Source organism: Balaenoptera ricei, chromosome 8 (assembly GCF_028023285.1).
Source record: "Balaenoptera ricei isolate mBalRic1 chromosome 8, mBalRic1.hap2, whole genome shotgun sequence".
In the NCBI taxonomy this organism is placed as follows: Eukaryota; Metazoa; Chordata; class Mammalia; order Artiodactyla; family Balaenopteridae; genus Balaenoptera; species Balaenoptera ricei.
This window is the reverse complement of record NC_082646.1, coordinates 111,738,795-111,758,427: the sequence shown is the minus strand read 5'-3', so window position 1 is coordinate 111,758,427 and position 19,633 is coordinate 111,738,795. Positions and strand designations below refer to the sequence as shown.

General features: G+C 49.0%; 1 protein-coding gene across 1 annotated transcript in view; it reads left to right on the top strand.

Annotated features, from left to right (window-relative positions):
• The window catches only part of LOC132370249 (uncharacterized), a 30,948-nt gene extending 12,231 nt beyond the window's left edge, over positions 1-18,717 (top strand). The window contains exons 2-6 of the mRNA XM_059929975.1: positions 6,825-6,962; positions 10,054-10,182; positions 12,808-12,918; positions 17,727-17,790; positions 18,617-18,717. Of these exons, the coding sequence (XP_059785958.1) occupies positions 6,825-6,962; positions 10,054-10,182; positions 12,808-12,918; positions 17,727-17,790; positions 18,617-18,717 (543 nt within the window). The remainder of the gene's footprint in view (positions 1-6,824; positions 6,963-10,053; positions 10,183-12,807; positions 12,919-17,726; positions 17,791-18,616) is intronic.
• The last annotated feature ends 916 nt before the right edge of the window (positions 18,718-19,633 follow it).

Below are 19,633 nucleotides of genomic sequence, written 5' to 3'. Positions count from 1 at the left end.
AACCAGTGTCTTGCTCAGAGCCTGCAGTAGTGTCTTTGAGATCATCCAATCACAACCCCTTTAAATCTTGTGGGGTATGTTTCTCCCCATTTTCTATTAAAAACATTGAAAGCCAGCCAGGGTCATGTCCCACTAAAGGAAGGACCTGTGACAGGAAGTGTGTAAACCCTGCCTGTCCTGCTCCCCTTCAGCTGAATGCGGTCTCTTTACGGGGACACCGCCGCCTGGAGTTTGGGTAATTTTCTGGAGAAAAACAAACAGTAGCCACATTCTGTGGATCCTCTATTTCCTGTGAGAAGAACAAGTCCCGTTCTGAGGCATCAGGGATGGTCCAGCTCAATATGGGGGGCGGGGGCGGCTGGGAGGAAGGAGTCTCTTTCTCCACTTAGACCCGGGAACTTGCTAAAGCAACACACGAGTCAGTATTCCATACATGTTTGTGGGATTAAATTTATTATAGAAGAGAACCAAGACTGTAGAAATTTTGCAGAGGCAGCAGAAAGATACATCATTTCTCCTCCTGCAAGGACCATTTTGAGATGGATTTCTTTATTTTGTTTTATTTATTCTTAATTGAAGTATAGTTGATATACAATATTGTGTCAGTTTCAGGTCTACAGCAAAGCAATTCAGATATATATAATTTTCCATTATAGGTTATTACAAGATATTGAATATAGTTCCCTATGCTATACAGTAAATGCTTGTTGCTTATCTATTTTAGTAGTTTGTATCTGTTAATCCCATACTACTAATTTATCCCTACCCCCGTCCCTTTCCCATTTGGTAACCATAAGTTTGTTTTCTATGTCTGTGAGTCTGTTTCTGTTTTGTATATTGATTCATTTGTAATATTTAAAAATTCCACATATAGTATATAATATTTGTCTTTCTCTGTCTTACTTCACTTAGCATGATAATCTCTAGGTCCATCCATGTTGCTGCAAATGGCAATACTTCCTTCTTTTTTATGGCTGAGTAATATTCCCTTGTATATATGTACCATATCTTCTTTATCCATTCATCTGTCGATGGACACTTGGGTTGCTTCCATGTCTTGGCTATTGTAAATGTGCTGCTATGAACATGGGGGTGCACATATCTTTTCAAATTTGAGTTTTCCAGATATATGCCCAGGAGTGGGATTGCTGGGTCACATGGCAACTCTATTTTTAGTTTTTTAAGGAACCTCCATACTATTTTTCGTAGTGGCTGCACCAATTTCCATTCCCACCAACAGTGGAAGAGGATTCCCTTTTGGAGATGGATTTCTTTTTAACAAATGGACTAGGTGGAGATATGGTTGTCTGAACTTTGAGAGGTGTAAGAGATGAAAGGCTAGAAATGATTATATGTATGTCTATCTATCATCTATCTAATCCATCCATCCATCCATCCTGGGGCTCACAAAACCCTTTACAAATACTTTAGCCCACAGACTTATCTTCCAATTCTATGCCACTCCAACATCCCCTTCACACACACACACACACACACACACACTCACTCATCCCAACCTCTCCCATTTGGGAAATTCAAATTTCTCAAACTATCATAAGGATAAACCCTTGATGTTATAATCATCCGCTCCTTAGGTGTCACAGCATTTATGGTTTATAAACAGGAGGCTTTACACTAATGCTCTCCTCCATAGCTGCACCACTCACACAGACACAGGACCCGTCAGGCACACCAAGGTCACACAGGACCCGTCAGGCACACCAAGGTCACAGGTGGGAAGAACCTCCTCTCTTCCATCCTTGGTAGACGGGAGTGGGCATGATGCACCTGACAGGGAAAAGAACAGGACAATGTCCTGAGAATAACCTACACAACTTGGTCATTCTGATTTTTGCATTCCTCCTTGTGATGGAGTTGGTTTGGAAGAAATTGCTTTGCATAAAAGGGAGTAAAACAATCACTCAGATCTGTTGTGATCTGGGTAATCTGGGACCCGGGAAACCTGGTTCTAACTGCTTCAGAACTTGGAACTGTCTTCCCACCAGCTTTGATAGGTCTCCGTCATGAAGGTCCTTCCCTCCACCAGAGGTTTTCAGCCACAGCTATTTTGTCCACCTCCCTCTCCCCAGGAACATCTGGTGGTGTCTGGAGACATTTTTGGCTGTCACAAGTGGGAGGTGCTACTGGCCTCTAGTGGGTAGAAGCCAGGATGTTGCTAAACAGCCTACGATGCACAGAATGGCCCTCGTAGCAAAGAATTATCCAGACCAAAATGCCAATCATGCCACAGCTGAGAACCCTCATTCTACACACTCACCCGTTCAGAGCTGACGCTCCCACCTAACTTGCTTTGGATGAGAAGAGTATCCGGCACGCTCCCTCTGCGTGACAACGTTATCCTGTGATGTTTTCACACTACAGTTCCAGCTCAATGTCCCAGGCAGGGCAGGTGGTCCCAGGCAGCCCAGTTCAGTTCTGGTGCAGACCTACAGGGCTCTGGCTTCAAGGACCTCAAGATGGGGAGGAGATGCAGGTAGGGAATTTCACAGGAGAGGAATAGAGGACCAAAGGTAGGGATGTGATTTGTGTACTCAGGGGACGTGAATACTTTTGGTGAGATTGACTGGCCATCCTTGAGAATTGTACTTAATCAAAAGCTTTGAACAATGTAAAAAAAAAAAACGGTGGCAAATCCTACATCTGACAAGGGTCTAGTGTCTGGAATGTATAAAGAACTCTCATAACTCAAAAATAAAGGCAAACAAGACATGGGAGCAACCTAGGTGTCCATTGACAGATGAATGAATAAAGAAGATGGAATGGAATACATACACAATGGAATATTACTCAGCCATAAAAAAGAATGAAATAATGCCCTTTGCAGCAACTGGAGATGATCATACTAAGTGAAGTAAGTCAGAAAGAGAAAGATAAATATCATATGATATCACTTATATGTGGAATCTAAAATACGACACAAATGAACCTGTCTAGGAAACAGAAGCACACTCACAGACATAGAGAACAGACTTGTGGTTGCCAAGGGGGAGGAGGGGTGGGGGAGGGAAGGGCTGGGAGTTTGGGGTCAGCAGATGCAAGGTATTTCATTTAGAATGGATAAACAACAAGGTCCTACTGTGTAGCACAGGGAACCATGTTCCATATCCTGTGATAAACCCGAATGGAAAAGAATATGAAAAAGTATATATATATCTATATACCTATCTCTCTCTCTCTCTCTCTCTCTATATATATATATATGTATACTATATACATATAACTGAGTCACTTTGCTGTACAGCAGAAATTAACACGACATTGTAAATCAACAGTACTTCAATAAAATTAATAAAAAATAAAGGCAAACAAAGCAATTTGTTTGGGCAGACTATTTGAGGAGAGATTTATCCAAAGAAGGTATGTGAATGGAAGATATACAAATATGCACATGAAAAGATGCTCAATATACTTAACCATCAGGGAAATACAAATTACAACCACAATAAAATGTCGCTTCACACCCACTAGGATGACTATAAAGAAAGACAGACAGTGACCGGTGTGTGGTCAGGGGTGTGCAGAAACTGGAGCCCTCGTACGACGCTAATAGAAATGAAAACGGTGCAGTCTGCAGTCCCTTAAGAATTTTAATCATAGAGCCACCATATGACCCAGCAATTACCCGAGAGAAATTAAAATATATGTCCACATAAAAACCTGTACATGAGTGTTCATAGCAGCGCTGTTGACAAGTGTCGTGATCACCTCTGGGGCCAGAGTCCTTGGAGCCCACTTCATCCAAACCCCAAGAAGGGGGATTTGATGGAAAGAGAGAAGCAAAGGCTCTAAGAGGCTGATGGATGAACTTGGAGAAGCCTAACTGGGTCAAGAAGATGCCATCTCTGCCAATCACATGCCAGTGGCTTCATCAGAAGCAACGACACAGAGGGACACCACCTGGGCTACAGGTGGGCTCCACCTTTTACATCTCTGGACCTTCTTGTCTCCAGTTCTCACTAGTGCTAGCTATGTGCTTTTAGTACATTTCCTGAAGTTTGGGAGCAATTCAATCTTCCCCTTCCTTTTGCATGTCCGTCCTGTGGGTAAGCTGAACATTTCCCTTCCAATTTCCATCACACCCTTCCTTAGACTTCTGTTTCTGTGCGTTGATATGACTATTTAGACTTACAAGGGAGTCCCAGCTCCATAAGGATTTGGAGCAAAGCAGGAAAACACCCCTTCGTGGAATGCTGCATTCTGGGCCCAGCAGCCCTGCCCTCCTTTCCAGCGACCAGCAAGCTCAGGGAGGCAAATCCCCTCCACTCAAGCCACCCAGATGAAAGTGTTCAGGCTTGGAAAGAGCCGTGCAATTACTAGTGGCCTAATTTTCCTCCTTTTGCTAAGTAAATGGAAATGGAAGGCAGCATCAGATGATTTTTAAAAAAACCAAGGAAAGGGGCTTCCCTGGTGGCACAGTGGTTAAGAATCCTCCTGCCAACGCAAGGGGCACGGGTTCGAACCCTGGTCCGGGAAGATCCCACATGCCGCGGAGCAACTAAGCCCGTGCGCCACAGCTACTGAAGCCCACGTGCCTAGAGCCCATGCTCTGCAACAAGAGAAGCCACCGCAATGAGAAGCCCGCGCTCCACAACGAAGAGTAGCCCCCGCTTGCCGCAACTACAGAAAGCCCGCGTGCAGCAACGAAGACCCAACGCAGCCAAATAAATGAAATAAATGAATTTATTAAAGAAAAAAGAAGCTACATGAAGATACGCAACCACCATCCAGACAAACAGGACACCCATGAAAATGCCCAAAGTCCTCCGTAAAGGACAGACCAGAATTCCAAAGCAAATCAGCAAACAGTAGCCGGGCATCTGGTGGAGCGACAGGTGCTTGGGGGCAGACGTGAACTCTGCCTGGAGGAGCTCGTGGCCCGTCAGGGAGACCGGGGCAGGTGGAGGTGGTGGACGGGGCGGAAAGGGCCTCGATGTGGCAGCAGCAAATCAGCTGATGTTTCTGGACGGCAATGTGCAAACTGTTTATGGAGCCTTTCAAAATTCTTGGTCTTCCCACTGGTCATTCTAAGGACGTACAGGATCAAGAGTTGGTCCAGCGTTCAGGACAAAGCAAGAGGAATAAGGAGGCTCATCACAAGGTTATTTATAAAAACCAGAAAGATTGGGTCTAAACCTTCCACGATAGGGGTCAGTTAAAGGGATGAGCAGATAATAGCTGTAGATATAGATAATATTTTAAATATATGTAATATTTTATTTTTAAATTTTTATTTTATATTGGAGTATAAACAATGTTGTATTAGTTTCAGGTGTACAGCAAAGTGATTCAGTTATACATATACATGTATCTATTCTTTTTAAAATTTCTTTCCCATTTAGGTTATTACAGAATATTGAGCAGAGTTCCCTGTGCTACATAGTAAGTCCTTGTTGGTTATCTAAAATATACTAGTGTGTATATGTCAATTCCAAACTCCCTTTTTATCCCTCCCCCCACTTCTCCTTTGGTAACCATAAGTTTGTTTTCTAAGTCTGTGAGTCTATTTCTGTTTTGTAAATAAGTTCATTTGTATCTTTTATTTAGATTCCATATATGAGTTATCATATGATATTTGTCATTCTGTCTGACTTCACTTAGTATGATACTCTCCAGATCCATCCATGTTGCTGCAAATGGCATTATTTCATTCTTTTTTATGGCTGAGTAATATTTCATTTTATATATATATATATATATATATATATATATATATATATATATATCTCACATCTTCTTTATGTCCATTCATCTGTTGATGGACATTTAAGTTGCTTCCACGTCTTGGCTATTGTAAACAGCACTGCAGAACATTTAGGTGCATAAATATATATGATATTTCATATGCAATGCATACATACAATAAACATATAGCTAGACCACATACCACTGCCCCCGGGAATCGTACCGCACATGGCTGTTCACAAGGCACCAGACAGAAAATGACCCCAATGACCCCTATGCTATATGTAGGAGCCGAAAGGGTAGATGCCCACTGTTAACAAAGGCTGTCTATGATTAGTAGGATTTGGGGAGAGTTTTATTTCCCCCCATAGTTTTCTCTAGTGAACATGTTGTCTTTATCTGGAAAAGAATTAAAATCACTTTCAAAATGAAAAATAACATTTGTTACAGTAAAGGTTTAGTTAAAATGCAATATTCAAAAGGGAAAATGGATTCATTTATTTTGAGGGTAATTAATTTTTTTAAATCATGTATACAAATAAAGTTGAAACAAATATCAAAATAGAACAGGGCAGCGGTAGGTGGTAGGACTCTGGGAGATTAGGATTTCCTTCTTTATACTTTCTCATGTTTTCCAAACTTGTAAAAACGTGGAAGAAGTTGCCTAGAAGCCAAGTGGAGGGGGGGATTGATTTCGACCCTGGGCCGGGAGGCGGGAGAGGTCTCCCAGGAGAGGCAGTATGGGTGCTGGGCTTGGGGGCCCTGGCCGTGACACCAGCAGGCAGACCACCAGGACCACCGTGCCTACCAGGGTCCCCCTGCTCAAAGCCCCTGGCTGGGAGAATGGAGAAGGGGCTGCTTCAGGGGACCCCGGTGAAACAAGTCACGGGCCACACCAGATAGGAGAAAAAGCCTTAGCCCAGTGCAGCCACATGCAGGTGGTCATCTGAGAGGCTGGCCGCTCCAGCAAACTGCCCAGAGCGTCCAGATGGTGGCTTGCCCCCCGGGCATGCCCAGCTCTGGGTGCACGGAGCCAAGATCATACCTGGCACCTCACCTACCCCGCAGGTGAGAACCTTGCAAATGGCACAAGTAACCGCATCTTCTGTCTCTCCCTGCAGCCACATCTAGGTCACGTGCAGCACAATGAATGTGCCCCTCATCTGCGACTGCGGCTCGGGCGTCAGCAAGGTGGGCTGTGCGGGGACAGAAGCACCCCTGGCTATGTTCCCAACCATCCTCGGAAACTTCGTCATGATGTGAGTGCTGGGGGTCCTCCCTGGGGGCCGCAGCTCCTCCCCCCCACAGGCTGGCCACGTCAAGTCCGTAGAGCAGGGTGGCTGTGGTGAACGTGCATCAGAATCATGGGGCGCTTGGCTTGGCAAAATGCAGGGGGCCAGGCCCACCCAGAGTTTCTGCTTCAGCGGGTCTAGGGGAGAGGGTCAGGGTTTGTACTTCCCACCACTTCTCAGGGGATGCAGAGGCTGCTGGCCCCGGGGCCACACTTTGAGAACCACAGACTTAGAAAGAACAGGCCAATTACGTACGATAGAAAAGCAGACAGTTGTCAAAAATAAATCATGCCCATCTATTTACTGTTTGATTTTCCCACTTCTGAGAGTGGAAGGAGTTCTCCACCTTTAGGATAAACATCAGTCCACTAGTACTAGGTGACAACTGACACTCAGCCTCCATGACAGGAGGACAATAGGGATGGGTGGGGACTGAGGCCAATGCTCTGCCTGAAAGGGCATCTTTGCTGCCTAGTGACATGCAAGAAAGTAGGCCCAGTGTTGCCAGATCTTCCTGCTCTTCAAGAGAATTTAGAAATTCAGGGTTTTTTATTGTGATAAAATATATATAACATGAAAGTTACCATTACCATTTGAACTTTTTTTAAGCATACAATTCAATGGCATTAAGTACATTCACCTTGTTGTGCAACTGTCACCCCCATCCACCTCCAGAAAATTTTCATTTTCCCAAATGGACACTCTGTCCCCATGAAACACTCACTCCCCATCTCCCTTCCCCAGCCCTGTTCCCACCACCTACTTTCTGTCTCTATGGATTGAACTCCTCTAAGGACCTCACCTAAGTGGAACCATACAGCACGTGCTCAGATTTCTCTGTCACGTAACAGGGTTAACAAAAGTATATACATACATACGTTTGGCCCGAAGGTTAAACAAGATGGTGAATGTATGATTAACACGGTTTCTGGCCATCTGCAGTGTTTCAGGGCCACACTCTCTGAGGGTCTGGGAAGGATCCTCCCTGGCCTCTTCCAGCTTCTGGTGGCTGCAGGCATTCGTGGGCCTGGTCTGTCTCCATCATCAGGGGGCTTCTCTCTCCTCTATTCCCTTCTCTGTCCCAAATCTCGCCTCCCTTCTCTCTCATAAGGACACTTGTCATTGGATCTCAGGCCCACCCTAAATCCAGCATGATCTCATCTCCAGATCCCTAAATGAATCACATCTGCAAAGACCCTATTTCCAAATAAGGTCACACCAACATAGGTTCTGAGGGCGGCCCGTGGACCTATCTTGGGGGCCACCAGTCAACACACTGCAGCTGGTTTCTGCCTCTGCTCTGCTCTGCGGTGCCCATGCCGGGGCTGGGGCTTCTCTAGCTACTGCTCCCTGAGAGGTTCTGCAAATAGAAGGTGGCGGGAGGGGGCAGTCTTCCCGTTCTCCTGCCCCGTTCAGCCTCCCGCCAGCAACAGCAGTTTCCTGCATCCTCTGGCTCCATCCACACAGCGCCCAGTGGCCGTGAAAGAACAGCAGGGCAGAGCCCCTCCCAGCCCTGTGGGGCCTCCTCTGAGCCCTTGTTCTGCAAACCCACTGCCCGGTTCTTCCTGCAGCGAAGCAGTGTCGGGTGGATCTACTCTCTGCCCTGTTTCTGCTTTCGAACCCCCAATGCTGTGTGACCACCTCCCTCTATTCAATCCCTCTGTTTGAAATCCTTGGTGTGGCATCTCTTGCCCTGACACGTATAATAATTTGTCCTGCAAGGTCAAAACTTAACGTTGCATTCTTTTCCATTATGGTTTAGAATATTAAAAAAGAATGTAAAAAAAAAAAAACCAAACTAAATACTATAAAAAGTAAAAAAAAAAGAAACAAAAAACCCCCAAATAACAACTTAACGTTGCCCCACGGAAAATATTCCACAGCCCCAGGGGAGGAAAAAATACTTGTTATCTCTACAGAGAGGCACAATAGGAAACGGAGTGTATATAAAGTAGGTTACATACCTGGGGAAGCATAAGATCACAGCAAAAACCCGCAAATTCCTCACCGAAATAGCAACGTGTGACCAAGACGAATAATCAGGCAGCAAACCATCTATCGGGACCGCGGCCGACGGGGCTGTCTGTCTGCGTTTTCAGTGAGGCATCTCGCCTGCTTCCTCCTGGGTTTCGGGCAGGCCCCTGGGTGGCAGGAAGGAAGTGTCTGTCTGTCTCCAAGAGGGGTCAGCACGTAACAGGATGCTCTGCATGGACTCGTTTCCATCCAAGCGCCGTGACTCCTCCTGGGCACTTCGGTGTAGCGGCAGGTTGGCAGTGAGACCCCTCGTGGGGGACCTGCAGCCACGGAGAGGCAGGGCAAGGCTCAGCTGGGAGTCACCCAGCCCACTGTAACCAGAGCGGTCGGCAGACCTGAGCGCCATCCATATCGGACCAGGGTGACGTTGCTCCTTCTTCACCCCTGCAGGCGCGGCGCTCCAGGGCACCCACCCAGCCCTCGGTCCCGTACCCAGCCTCAAGCCTGCACGACAGCCCAGTGCCTCCCCTCGCCTTGTCTGGCGTGCTCCCTAATAAAATCCTCGTACCTTGCATCTCCTCTTGGTGTCTGGTTCTTGGTGGACCCAGATTAACACACAGCCGACTCTCAGATCGTTTCCGAATGATAGAACGAATGGTATAATCTGCATGAAAGTAGATAGATTTATCTTCCTAAAAAATAACAGAAATTAACTTAAATTGCACGCTTTCCCCCACTCACTTTCCAAAGCAAACGTAGAAGCCAGTGTGCCCCTCACACCCATGGCTCTTCCCCCGCCTCTCTCTTTGTGGCCTTAGTGTCCTCACCTACAAAGTGGGCAAGAGCGTGTCCCAGCAGGGGTTCCTCGGGTGCACTTCTTCCTTGCAGGTCATTTTCTGAAACCCCTTAGTGGCATTTTGACACAGTGCACGGGGCAGAGAAGGCCATCGATGGTGGTGCTGCGACCCAGAGCCGTCCCCAGCGGCACATCAGGGTTCCCCGCCGTTCACTGTGCGCTGACACACGAGAGCCAGTGAGGTGAGTTGCTCCTGAGGGCAGATCTGGCCTGGCCTATGTCTTTCAGAAGCTGTTGGTGGGAATGGAGGAAGAAGACTGGTTCATCGGAAATGAAGTTCAGAAAAATCGAGGGAAACTCAACCTGAAATATCCCATCTCTCGGGCAGCCATCACCAACTGGGACAACATGGAAAAGGTAGGCTGCAGCTTCTGTTGGGTGGGACCCACTCACAGGGCCCCCATCAATGCCGAATGGCAGCCCTGCTGCCTGGCACCTAGGAAGGGATGTACCGCCAGCATCCAGGGCTCTCCTGGCATCTCTTGGCTCTGGGTCCCTGGAGACACTACACAACGGTACTAACCTCATAGATTCTAGAGTCAGAGACCTGGGCATGAATTTTGCCTCCACCATTTATGATCTGCATCATTTTGGACCAGTAACTTAGCTCTTTGGTCCTCAGTTTCCTAATCTGTGAGAAAGGGGTATAACTTTTCCTATCACATAGTGCTGTTGTGAGGATTAAAGCTGACGATGGATAAAAAATCCTAAATCCACTCCACACCTATTAGGATGGCTATTAGTTAGAAAACCAACCAACAAACAGTGCCCACTCCCCACCCCAAGAAAATAACAAATGTTGGTGAGAAGGAGGAATTAGAAAATTGGGACTCTGAACCACTGTTGGCGGGAATGCAAAATGGTGCAGCCACTCTGGAGAACAGTATGGTGGTTCCTCAAAAATTAAGCTAGAATCATTGTATGACCCAGCAATTCTCCTTCTGAGCGAATCCCCAAAGAACTGGAAGCAAGGACAGGAAGAGACATTTGTACACTCATGTTCATAGCAGCATGATTCACAACAGCTGAAAGGTAGAAATGACCCAAGTGTCCTTCAACAAATGATTGGATGAGCACAATGTGGTCCATCCATAAAATGGAATATTATTCAGTCTTAAAAGGGAAGGACATTCTGACATAGGCTACAATGTGGATGAACCCTGAGGACATGACGCTCAGTGAAACAGGGCAGTCACAAAAGGACAAACAATGTATCATTCCACTTATATGAGGACCTAGGGTCATCAAATTCTTAGAGACAGAAAGTAGGCTAGTGGGGGCCAGGGGCTGGGAGGGGGTTGGAGAATTAGTGTTTAATGGGGACAGAGTGTCAGTTTGGGAAGATGGGAAGTCTCTGGAGATGGATGGTGGTGATGGTTGTACAACAATGTGAATATACTTAATGCCACTGAACTGTACACTTAAGAAAAGCTTACAGTGGTAAATTTTATGTTCTGTGTATTTTACCACAATTAAAAAAACAACTTCCGTAGTCAAGCATAGTAAGGATGTAACATACGGCTAATTTGAACCAGTGTCTCTCAGTAAATGAGGGCTCTGATCTGGGTCTCCATGTATAGTTGAACAGGTGCATGTTGCCTTGGAAGATGCATTACTTATCTAAGGTTTATAGCAGATTCACTCCAAAACTTAGAGGCAGGAAACAATGATGGTCACCTGTTACCTCCCTGGTCAGGAATTTGGGGGCAGCTTAGCTGGGTGGTGCCGGCTTGATTCTCATGGAGTTGCAAGCAGATGTTGGTTGGGGCTGCATCTTCTGAAGGCTCGATCGGGGCTGGAGGACCCATTTCCAAGATGGTGCTTTCCATGGCCGGCAAGGAGGTCCCTCTTCAAGTGGCCTCTCTGTGGGGCCTCTCCGATGTCCTCAGGGCACAGTGGCTGGCTTCCCCCAGAGTGGGCAATCGTGGAGGCCTAGGTGGAGTCTGCAGAGCGCTGATGTGCTGTTTTGCCGAAAGTTTTACTTTTCTTTTAGGTTCAAAGGGTTTGTTAGCGAAAAGACACCACTCGTCACACAAATAGACAATTTCAACTTAACTTTAATGGAAAATCATTAGAAAGGAAGAAATAGAAATGAAAAGGGATAGAAAAGTAAAAGCACGTACATCACCAAATTGGGCCGACACCTACCTCCAGACTCAAACAGCACTGGAAAGTCCTGAAAACAGCAATCTGGAGTCCCAGCTGGGAAAGATCCCAGGCAGTGCGTCCACCCCACGGGTGAGACTTCAAATTGCAGTTTAGGGGAGTGCCGCTTGTAATACCAGGCCACTAACTGATATCATCAATTTGCATGCAAATATGCAGCTCTCGGTTTCTTCAGCAGTGCTGTTTATCTCATTTTGTGTATCGTGAGAATTTCTAGACCCCCAGGAAATGACCAGGTCCATGAGGCTCAAGAAATTCCACGATCCACTCCCTTCTTATTCTTTTTTAAAAAATTTTTTAAAAATTAATTTTATTTATTTATTTTTGGCTGCATTGGGTCTTCATTGCTGCACATGGGTTTTTCTCTAGTTGCAGCGAGCAGGGGCTACTCTTAGTTGTGGTGCGTGGTCTTCTCATTGCGGTGGCTTCTCTTGTTGCAGAGCACAGGCTCTAGGCGCATGGGCTTCAGTAGTTGCAGCACGTGGGCTCAGTAGTTGTGGCTCGCGGGCTCTAGAGCGCAGGCTCAGTAGTTGTGGCGCACGGGCTTAGTTGCTCCGTGACATGTGGGATCTTCCCAGACCGGGGCTCGAACCCGTGTCCCCTGCCTTGGCAGGTGGATTCTTAACCACTGCGCCACCAGGGAAGCCCCTCCCTTCTTTATCTCAAGTGCCGCCAGACTTGCTGGCGGCAGCTCACAAGCAGGCACGTAGTGCAGGCAAGGTCACGAATCGGTTAGAGGCCTAATATGGCCTCTGAAGCCTGAACAAGACTACTTCCATTTCAATCCTCCTAACATGTGCCCCCCTCTCTCCTCAGATCTGGCACTACTCCTTCCACCAGGTGCTGCACATCGCCCCAGAGCAACATCCTCTGACGCTGACAGAGCCGCCCTTGAACCCAATGTCCAACAAAGAGAAAGCGTCGCAGGTAAGAGGCCAGGTGGTGGGCAAGGGGCTCAGGGAGCAGGCTGCATGGGGGGCAGCTCGGGCCGCCCCCCCCGCCCCGGGCTCCCTGCGCAGAGGCTGAGATACCAGCTGAGACCCGTCCTCTTTGACATTAGCGGCAAGAGGGACGGCTGCCTCTGGAGAACTCGCCAAGCAGTCTGGCACGGGCGAGGTGTTTAATCTGAATTATTTCATCTAGACCTGTGGCTACTCTATGGGCAGGGCGATTATTAGCCCCTTTGCACAGATGAGGAAATTGGGGCTTCCGGGAGTGGAAGTAACTTGGCTGAGGTCACCCAGCGAGCGGCCTGTGGACCCGCCCAGACCCCTGGGGTCTGAGTGCACAGCCCCATTCTCAGCACTGATGCCTGGTGTGTCCTGCCTGCAGGTCTAACCCTGACTTAAAAGCTCCCAGACCTCCTCCATCTCTGGGCCTCATGCAGGCCTCATGCAACCCCAAGGAGTTGGTGGTGTGTGCTGGTCGGATCGCCCCAGATTGAACTGGATTGAACTGGGTGGTGGAGCCCGTCAAGGCTGGTGGGGAAAGGGGGGGTGCACCCCCAGGACAGATGGCAGAGTACTCCTCAGGCTGGAGTGGGGTCCAGGTGAGGTGGGGACCGCAGGGGCTGCCTTATTGAGGACTTCGGTGAGCCAGTTAAGCAAGCAACCTTGTCTCACCAGCTGGCCCCGACTCCCTGGAGCCCAGCGGTGCCTCCTGCCGTGAGTGGTGACCCAGCGGGCATGCCCAGGGGCCCACGCACCACCTGCACACAGACGAGGCTCGTGCCGTGGCCCAGAAACAGAGCACCATCCATCGCAGCTCAGGATGTGCCACCTCATGCCGCCTCGTGTAACACAGCACTCGGGAGCCAGTGACTCTCCCCTGCATGTGGACACGTCGGTCACAGACGTGGGCCCCGCCGGGCGCCATGTGGACCTGGCACAGGCCTGCAGCCTTGCCACATCAGATACCAGCTCCGAGGATGCCAGTTGCCCACTGGGGCCCCTGTGAGCTGGAGAGAGAAGACAGAGACAGAACTGTCCCTCACCCGAGGGAATGTGCCACTCCAGACTGTCTTATTTGGGGTCCCCCGGAGAAACAGCACCCATAGGAGATGCACATATAGAAGGAGATCTATTATAAGGAATTGGCTCATGTGATCATGGAGGCCAGCAAATCCCAGGGTCTGTAGTCGGCAGGGTGGACCCCAGGGGAGCGGATGGTATACGTTCCAGTCCAAAAGCAGGAAAAACCGACGTCCCAGTTCAAAGGCCACCAGACAAGAGGATATTCCCTCTCATTCAGGGGAAGGTCATGCCTTTTGTTCTAGCCAGAACTTCAACTGATTAGATGAGGCCCACCCACTTTGGGGAGGGCAACCTGCTTTACTCAGTCTATGGGCCGAAATGTCAATCTCACAGACAGACCCAGACTCATGTTTGACCCAATGTCTGGCCCTTCCGTGGCCCAGGCAAGTAGACACATTAAGACACCCTCACACAAACTGCGCTTCTGGCCACACAGGCTGTCTCGGGCACTTCCCCACCATTCCCGGGCCCGCCGCCTGCCTTTCTGTCCTGACTGTCTCCAAATTTACCCCCTAATTGCATCAGGATCCCAGCAGGAAACCAAAGCACACTCACGTCAGGTAATGTTGGTGAGGGTTTATTAAAGAGATTGCACGCCAAGGTGAGCATGAGTCTTAGAAAAGCAGCACGAGAGGGTTGCAGAGCCCCCGGGTGGTAACGGGGAGCCATCCCCTCGCCTCCACTCCCGGGGCTGAAGGAGCTGCAGGCGGGTACCAGCATCGAGAAGGCTCAGCCGGCAGGGAGAGGGGCCCTCAGGTCTCCAGCAGCCTCTCCCGCATCCCTCGGCTCTCCTGGACCCCCACGGGCAGATCCCAGTGGGTCACCTGGGGGGGGGACTCTGTGACTACAGCCAGGGACAGAGAGAGGTGCCAAAGGGCGGAAGCTCCTGCAGGCTTCTGAGGCAGCAGGCGACGGGGGCCCGCACCGGGGCACAAGGAATGCCACCTCACTGTGGACAGATGGGCTTCTCGCATCTGTGGGCGCCACCACGAGCTCCCCATCATGCAGGGCCCACCCAGCAGCGTCCCTTCCCTGCCCAAGTCCCTGTGTCCAGCAGCCAATGTCCAGGGCTCCTCCCGGAGACTGGGACAGGCTGAGAAGTGCAGGGTTGATTTTTCTCCTGGAATAAATCTGTATCTGAAGAGGATTTCTCGGGGCCGTGTCCCAGAAGAGAAGCCAACAAGGGGAGCAGCCCAGTGTACAAGGAAGGGCCCAGCCTGGCCTTAAGACCTCTGGCTCCACCAACATGTGTGACCTCAGGTGGCTGACTGGTCCTCTCAGTGTCCTGGTTTCCTCCTCAGAAGGATGATAACGGTACCGGCCCTGGGGTCGCTATGGAAATGAAATGCGTTAACGCTGTAAAGCGCTTGTCCCAGTGCTGAGCGCCCGTCGAGCGCTCAGTAAATGCTGCTTCTTGGCCCCTGGCCTCAGTTTTCTCATCTATAAAGTGGGAGTTTGACCGCAGGAGCCCTGAAGACCCTTCCAAGCTCTGTGACCTCTGGCCTCATGCCAGGCCAGGGGGAGCGGAGGTTGGTTTATATCTTTGTGTTTTTAGGGGGAGCGGTCTCTAGTTGGAGCATAAAAGATGCCCTCCCTCCTCCATCAGGATCCAAATTCCAGGATCCACCAGGTTCCAATGTGGGGGGCACCCAAGAACAGCACAGACTTACAGGCTAGTCTTTGTATGGACATGTGTTTTCACTTCTCTTGGGTAAATCCTCAATCCCCCCAGACCCTGCTCTGTAATCACGCACTTAGTGGGCAACACGCTTGGTGAGTAATGAGCTCAGTGGCGTATCCTGGCCGTGTGTAATACTGTGTTTTAGTAGAGACGTGGATGGACCTAGAGACTGTCATACAGAGTGAAGTAAGTCAGAACGAGAAAAACAAATATCGTATATTAACACATATTTGTGGAATCTAGAAAAATGGCACAGATGAACCTGCTTGCAAGGCAGAAATAGAGACACAGATGTAGAGAACAAACGTGTAGACACCAAGGGGGGAAAAGGGGGTGGTGGTATGAATTGGGAGATTGGGACTGACACATATACACTAACTAATATGTATAAAATAGATAACTAATGAGAACCTGATGTGTAGCACAGGGAACTCCACTTCACTGTACAGTAGAAACTAACACAACATTATAAAAAACTATACCCCAATCAAAAAACAAAGTGCGGTCTTGACCCGGTTAAGAGGTCTTTGCTAGAGGCCGGTTAATTTCCCTCTTAGGCAGCTGGTTAAGCCTGCAGCTCAACCGCTCCCCTTACGGTCCTGTCACACACCCCAGGGCCACGATACACCTGCCCTAATCACTTCAGAACCGGGTACCAGACCATTAGGGACTGCCCAGATGCACAGGGGCCATGAAATTATTCAGACGAGCCAATCCCAGGAACCCGTGCAACCTAGCAGAGCACCCCGCTGGCCACCCGTGAGCTGCCCCCGGCAGCTCCAGCTCACTGTAACCCCGTCCTTGGGTGCAGCACCCCCGTGGCCCAGCCTGGCAGCCGTCCCTGCTTTGGAGGTGTACGTAACAGAATCCGCCTTCCATCTGTCTGAGTGACACCGTGTTGGGTCCTGCCATCAAAAGAACCTGTAGGGCTTCCCTGGTGGCGCAGTGGTTGAGAATCTGCCTGCCAATGCAGGGGACACGGGTTCGAGCCCTGGTCTGGGAAGATCCCACATGCCGTGGAGCGGCTGGGCCCATGAGCCACAACTACTGAGCCTGCGCGTCTGGAGCCTGTGCTCCGCAACAAGAGAGGCCGCGATAGTGAGAGGCCCGCGCACCGTGATGAAGAGTGGCCCCCGCTTGCCGCAACTGGAGAAAGCCCTCGCACAGAAACGAAGACCCAACACAGCCATAAATAAATAAATAAAATAAATAAAAATTAAAAAAAAAAAAAAAGAACCTGTAGTCCTATGGACCCGTGTCGCCATCTTGCAGGAGAATCGTTCGTTCACCCAGCCAAGTTCACAGAGGCAGTGCCCTGCCATGTTCAGCAGCCGTGTTCACAACCCACTTTTGCCACCTGCCCCCTCACATTCTTGCCCACTGGTCTCTCCTGTGGACAAGTGGGGGCTCCAATATCACATACCCCTCGGGGGGTCACCACGGGCTGTAAACGCAAGGCTGTGCCTGCCCTGTTCACTCCTTCCACCCTGTATACAGTCAGCACCCAGGAGAGATTTCTTGACCAAGCCACGTCTGGACTAAGTGTCTGGCATACAGTTAACGCACAATAACTGTTAGCTTTCATTGTTCTGTTTTAATAAAACAAATGAATCCTCCCAAGTGTCAGAATTTCTGTAACATCTGCCCGCCCTCAGAGAGCAGAAAGAAGGATGTATTCAGTGGAGGGACCGGTAGCAGCTTCACAGAGGCACTGGGAATTCAGCTGCATCCCCACTGTGAAAAAACGGTGGTTCATAAGATGACGTGATGCCCTGTGATCAGTCCTGAGACGGTCCATAACGTGCTGTCCCGCTAGGTACCTGGGAAGAATGCGAGCCCATTTTACAGACTGGGAAACAGTGTTGCAGAGCTCGTCAGGGCAGGGCTGGGATGAAGAGTGGCATTCCTGACCCTGTTGTCTGGATCCCTCAGGGGCAGCCAAGTGCTTTGGGCCAATCGGACTCATGTGCTCATGGAATTAAGGGACACCCGCCCCCTGAGTGCTCCACGCTTTCCCGCAGATCCTGTTTGAGACCTTCAGTGTGCCGGCCCTGTATTTAGCCATATTCCCTACATGGCGCATGGGTAGGTGGCTTCATCCTGTGCTCACTTTCCACCTTCAAGGACATGTGGGTCACCAGTGAGGAGTGTAAGGACATCGGTTCCTCCTTCGTCAGAAGGATAACCCTCTGATTTGTGACCGTCTGGACCATCGCCTGTCTCATCAGCACCAGCTCCAGGCTGAGCTTGACTCAATTGATCAGAGCTCAGAACCAACTCAAGCATGTAGGTGGCCCTCCCTCCCCCAGACTTCGTTAAAAAGGGTCAATAAAGGACAGACAGCTTCTTTGAGCAAGGCTTGCAGCATCTTGGGAAATGCTCGCGAGGCACTCACTATATCAAAGCAGAGTCAAGAGGGGAGGGAATCTCTGGCGACCCCTGTGTATTATTTCGGCGTGGCTACTCTGTGCTGCAGTAACAAACATTCCCCAAGTCTCAGTGCCGTAAAACAAAAGTATATTTCTCACCCGTGCTCCACGTCCATTGAAGGTCACAGGGGCTCTGTCCTGCTTTACCCTCACCCCAGAATCTGGCTGACAGAGCTGACACCATCTAGAACATTGTCATGCATTGTGGGTGCACATAAGGGTGACCTGGAGGGCCTTTCACTGGCAGCAAAGGGACACATGGCACATCTGCTCAGTTAATTGTCCAGAACAAGTCACGTGGCCCCAAACCACCACGGGGGCTGGGAAGGACCACCCTGCCACGGACCTGGCCTCCAACATGGGAAGAACAGCACAGATGCCCTGGTTCATGAGAGCATAGTGAGGGCACATTCATGCGGGGGACATTACGTCCTTCACGGATTTATTCCTCATCACGTTGCCATGAGATTGGCTTATTCAAGCCGACTTCGTGATGCAGGAGCTGAAGCTGAGAGACATTTATGAACTTGAGCGAGGTCATTTCGACAGGGACGGGGAGTTTAAATCTGTAGAGAACTCCTAGTAGGGACACCAGAGGGTGAGAGCAGAGAAATAAGGGGAGAAAGTCAGCATGAGCATCTGAGAAGGAGTTCCCAAGGTGGAGGCCCAAGTTCACCTTGTGAAAGACCATGGAGGGCCGAACAGAGCAATGGGGCATCCCCTTGGCAGACGCTGCCTGGGGAAATCCCACAGTGTCGAAAGTAAGAGCGAATTCTAGAGGCAGTAGGAGAAAACAACAAAAAACAGGTAAACTATAAAGTAAGGTTACCAGAAAAATCCAGGCTGCCCAAAGAAATTGAATTTCAGAAATACAGCAAATAACTTTATAGTATAAGCACGTCCCAAAGATGGCATGTGTTCTTATTTGCTAAATCTTTCAACCTTACTCTAAAATAAAGAGGCTTTGATCTGCATCAGAATTCTCACCTGCAAAGCTGCTGCTACAAGATAAGAGGACAAAAGCATAACCAGGAGAGGAAGGGTGCTCTTGAACTGGAAATTCCATACCTCCCCCCACTGGAGTTGGAATGTTGGGAAAAAAATCATTTGGCCACCGGCAAAGACTCAGAAAATTTACCACCCACCTGCCCTCTCTCTGAAAAAAATCAAAGATTATCTATGAGATGAATAAAGAAACAAGCCAAGAAAGAAACAGTGGGGATTAAGGAAGACCAAAGTGGGAGTTACATCTAAATAATTGTTTATACAGAATTTTTAAAAAGCAAAGCAACGTGGAACCAAAAAATCTCAGAGGATCTCGGAATGGGGGGTGGAGTGGGGTTAGAGGCGAGAAAGAGGAAGAAAATGAATCTGTGGATGATACGAACATAATTGAACTCCGGATATTGGTGGGAAAGAATAAGCTTTGATGTACATGTTTGTGATGTAAGGATAACAGGCCACTGCGCCATCCAGACCCAGCCTGAACCTCTGAGATT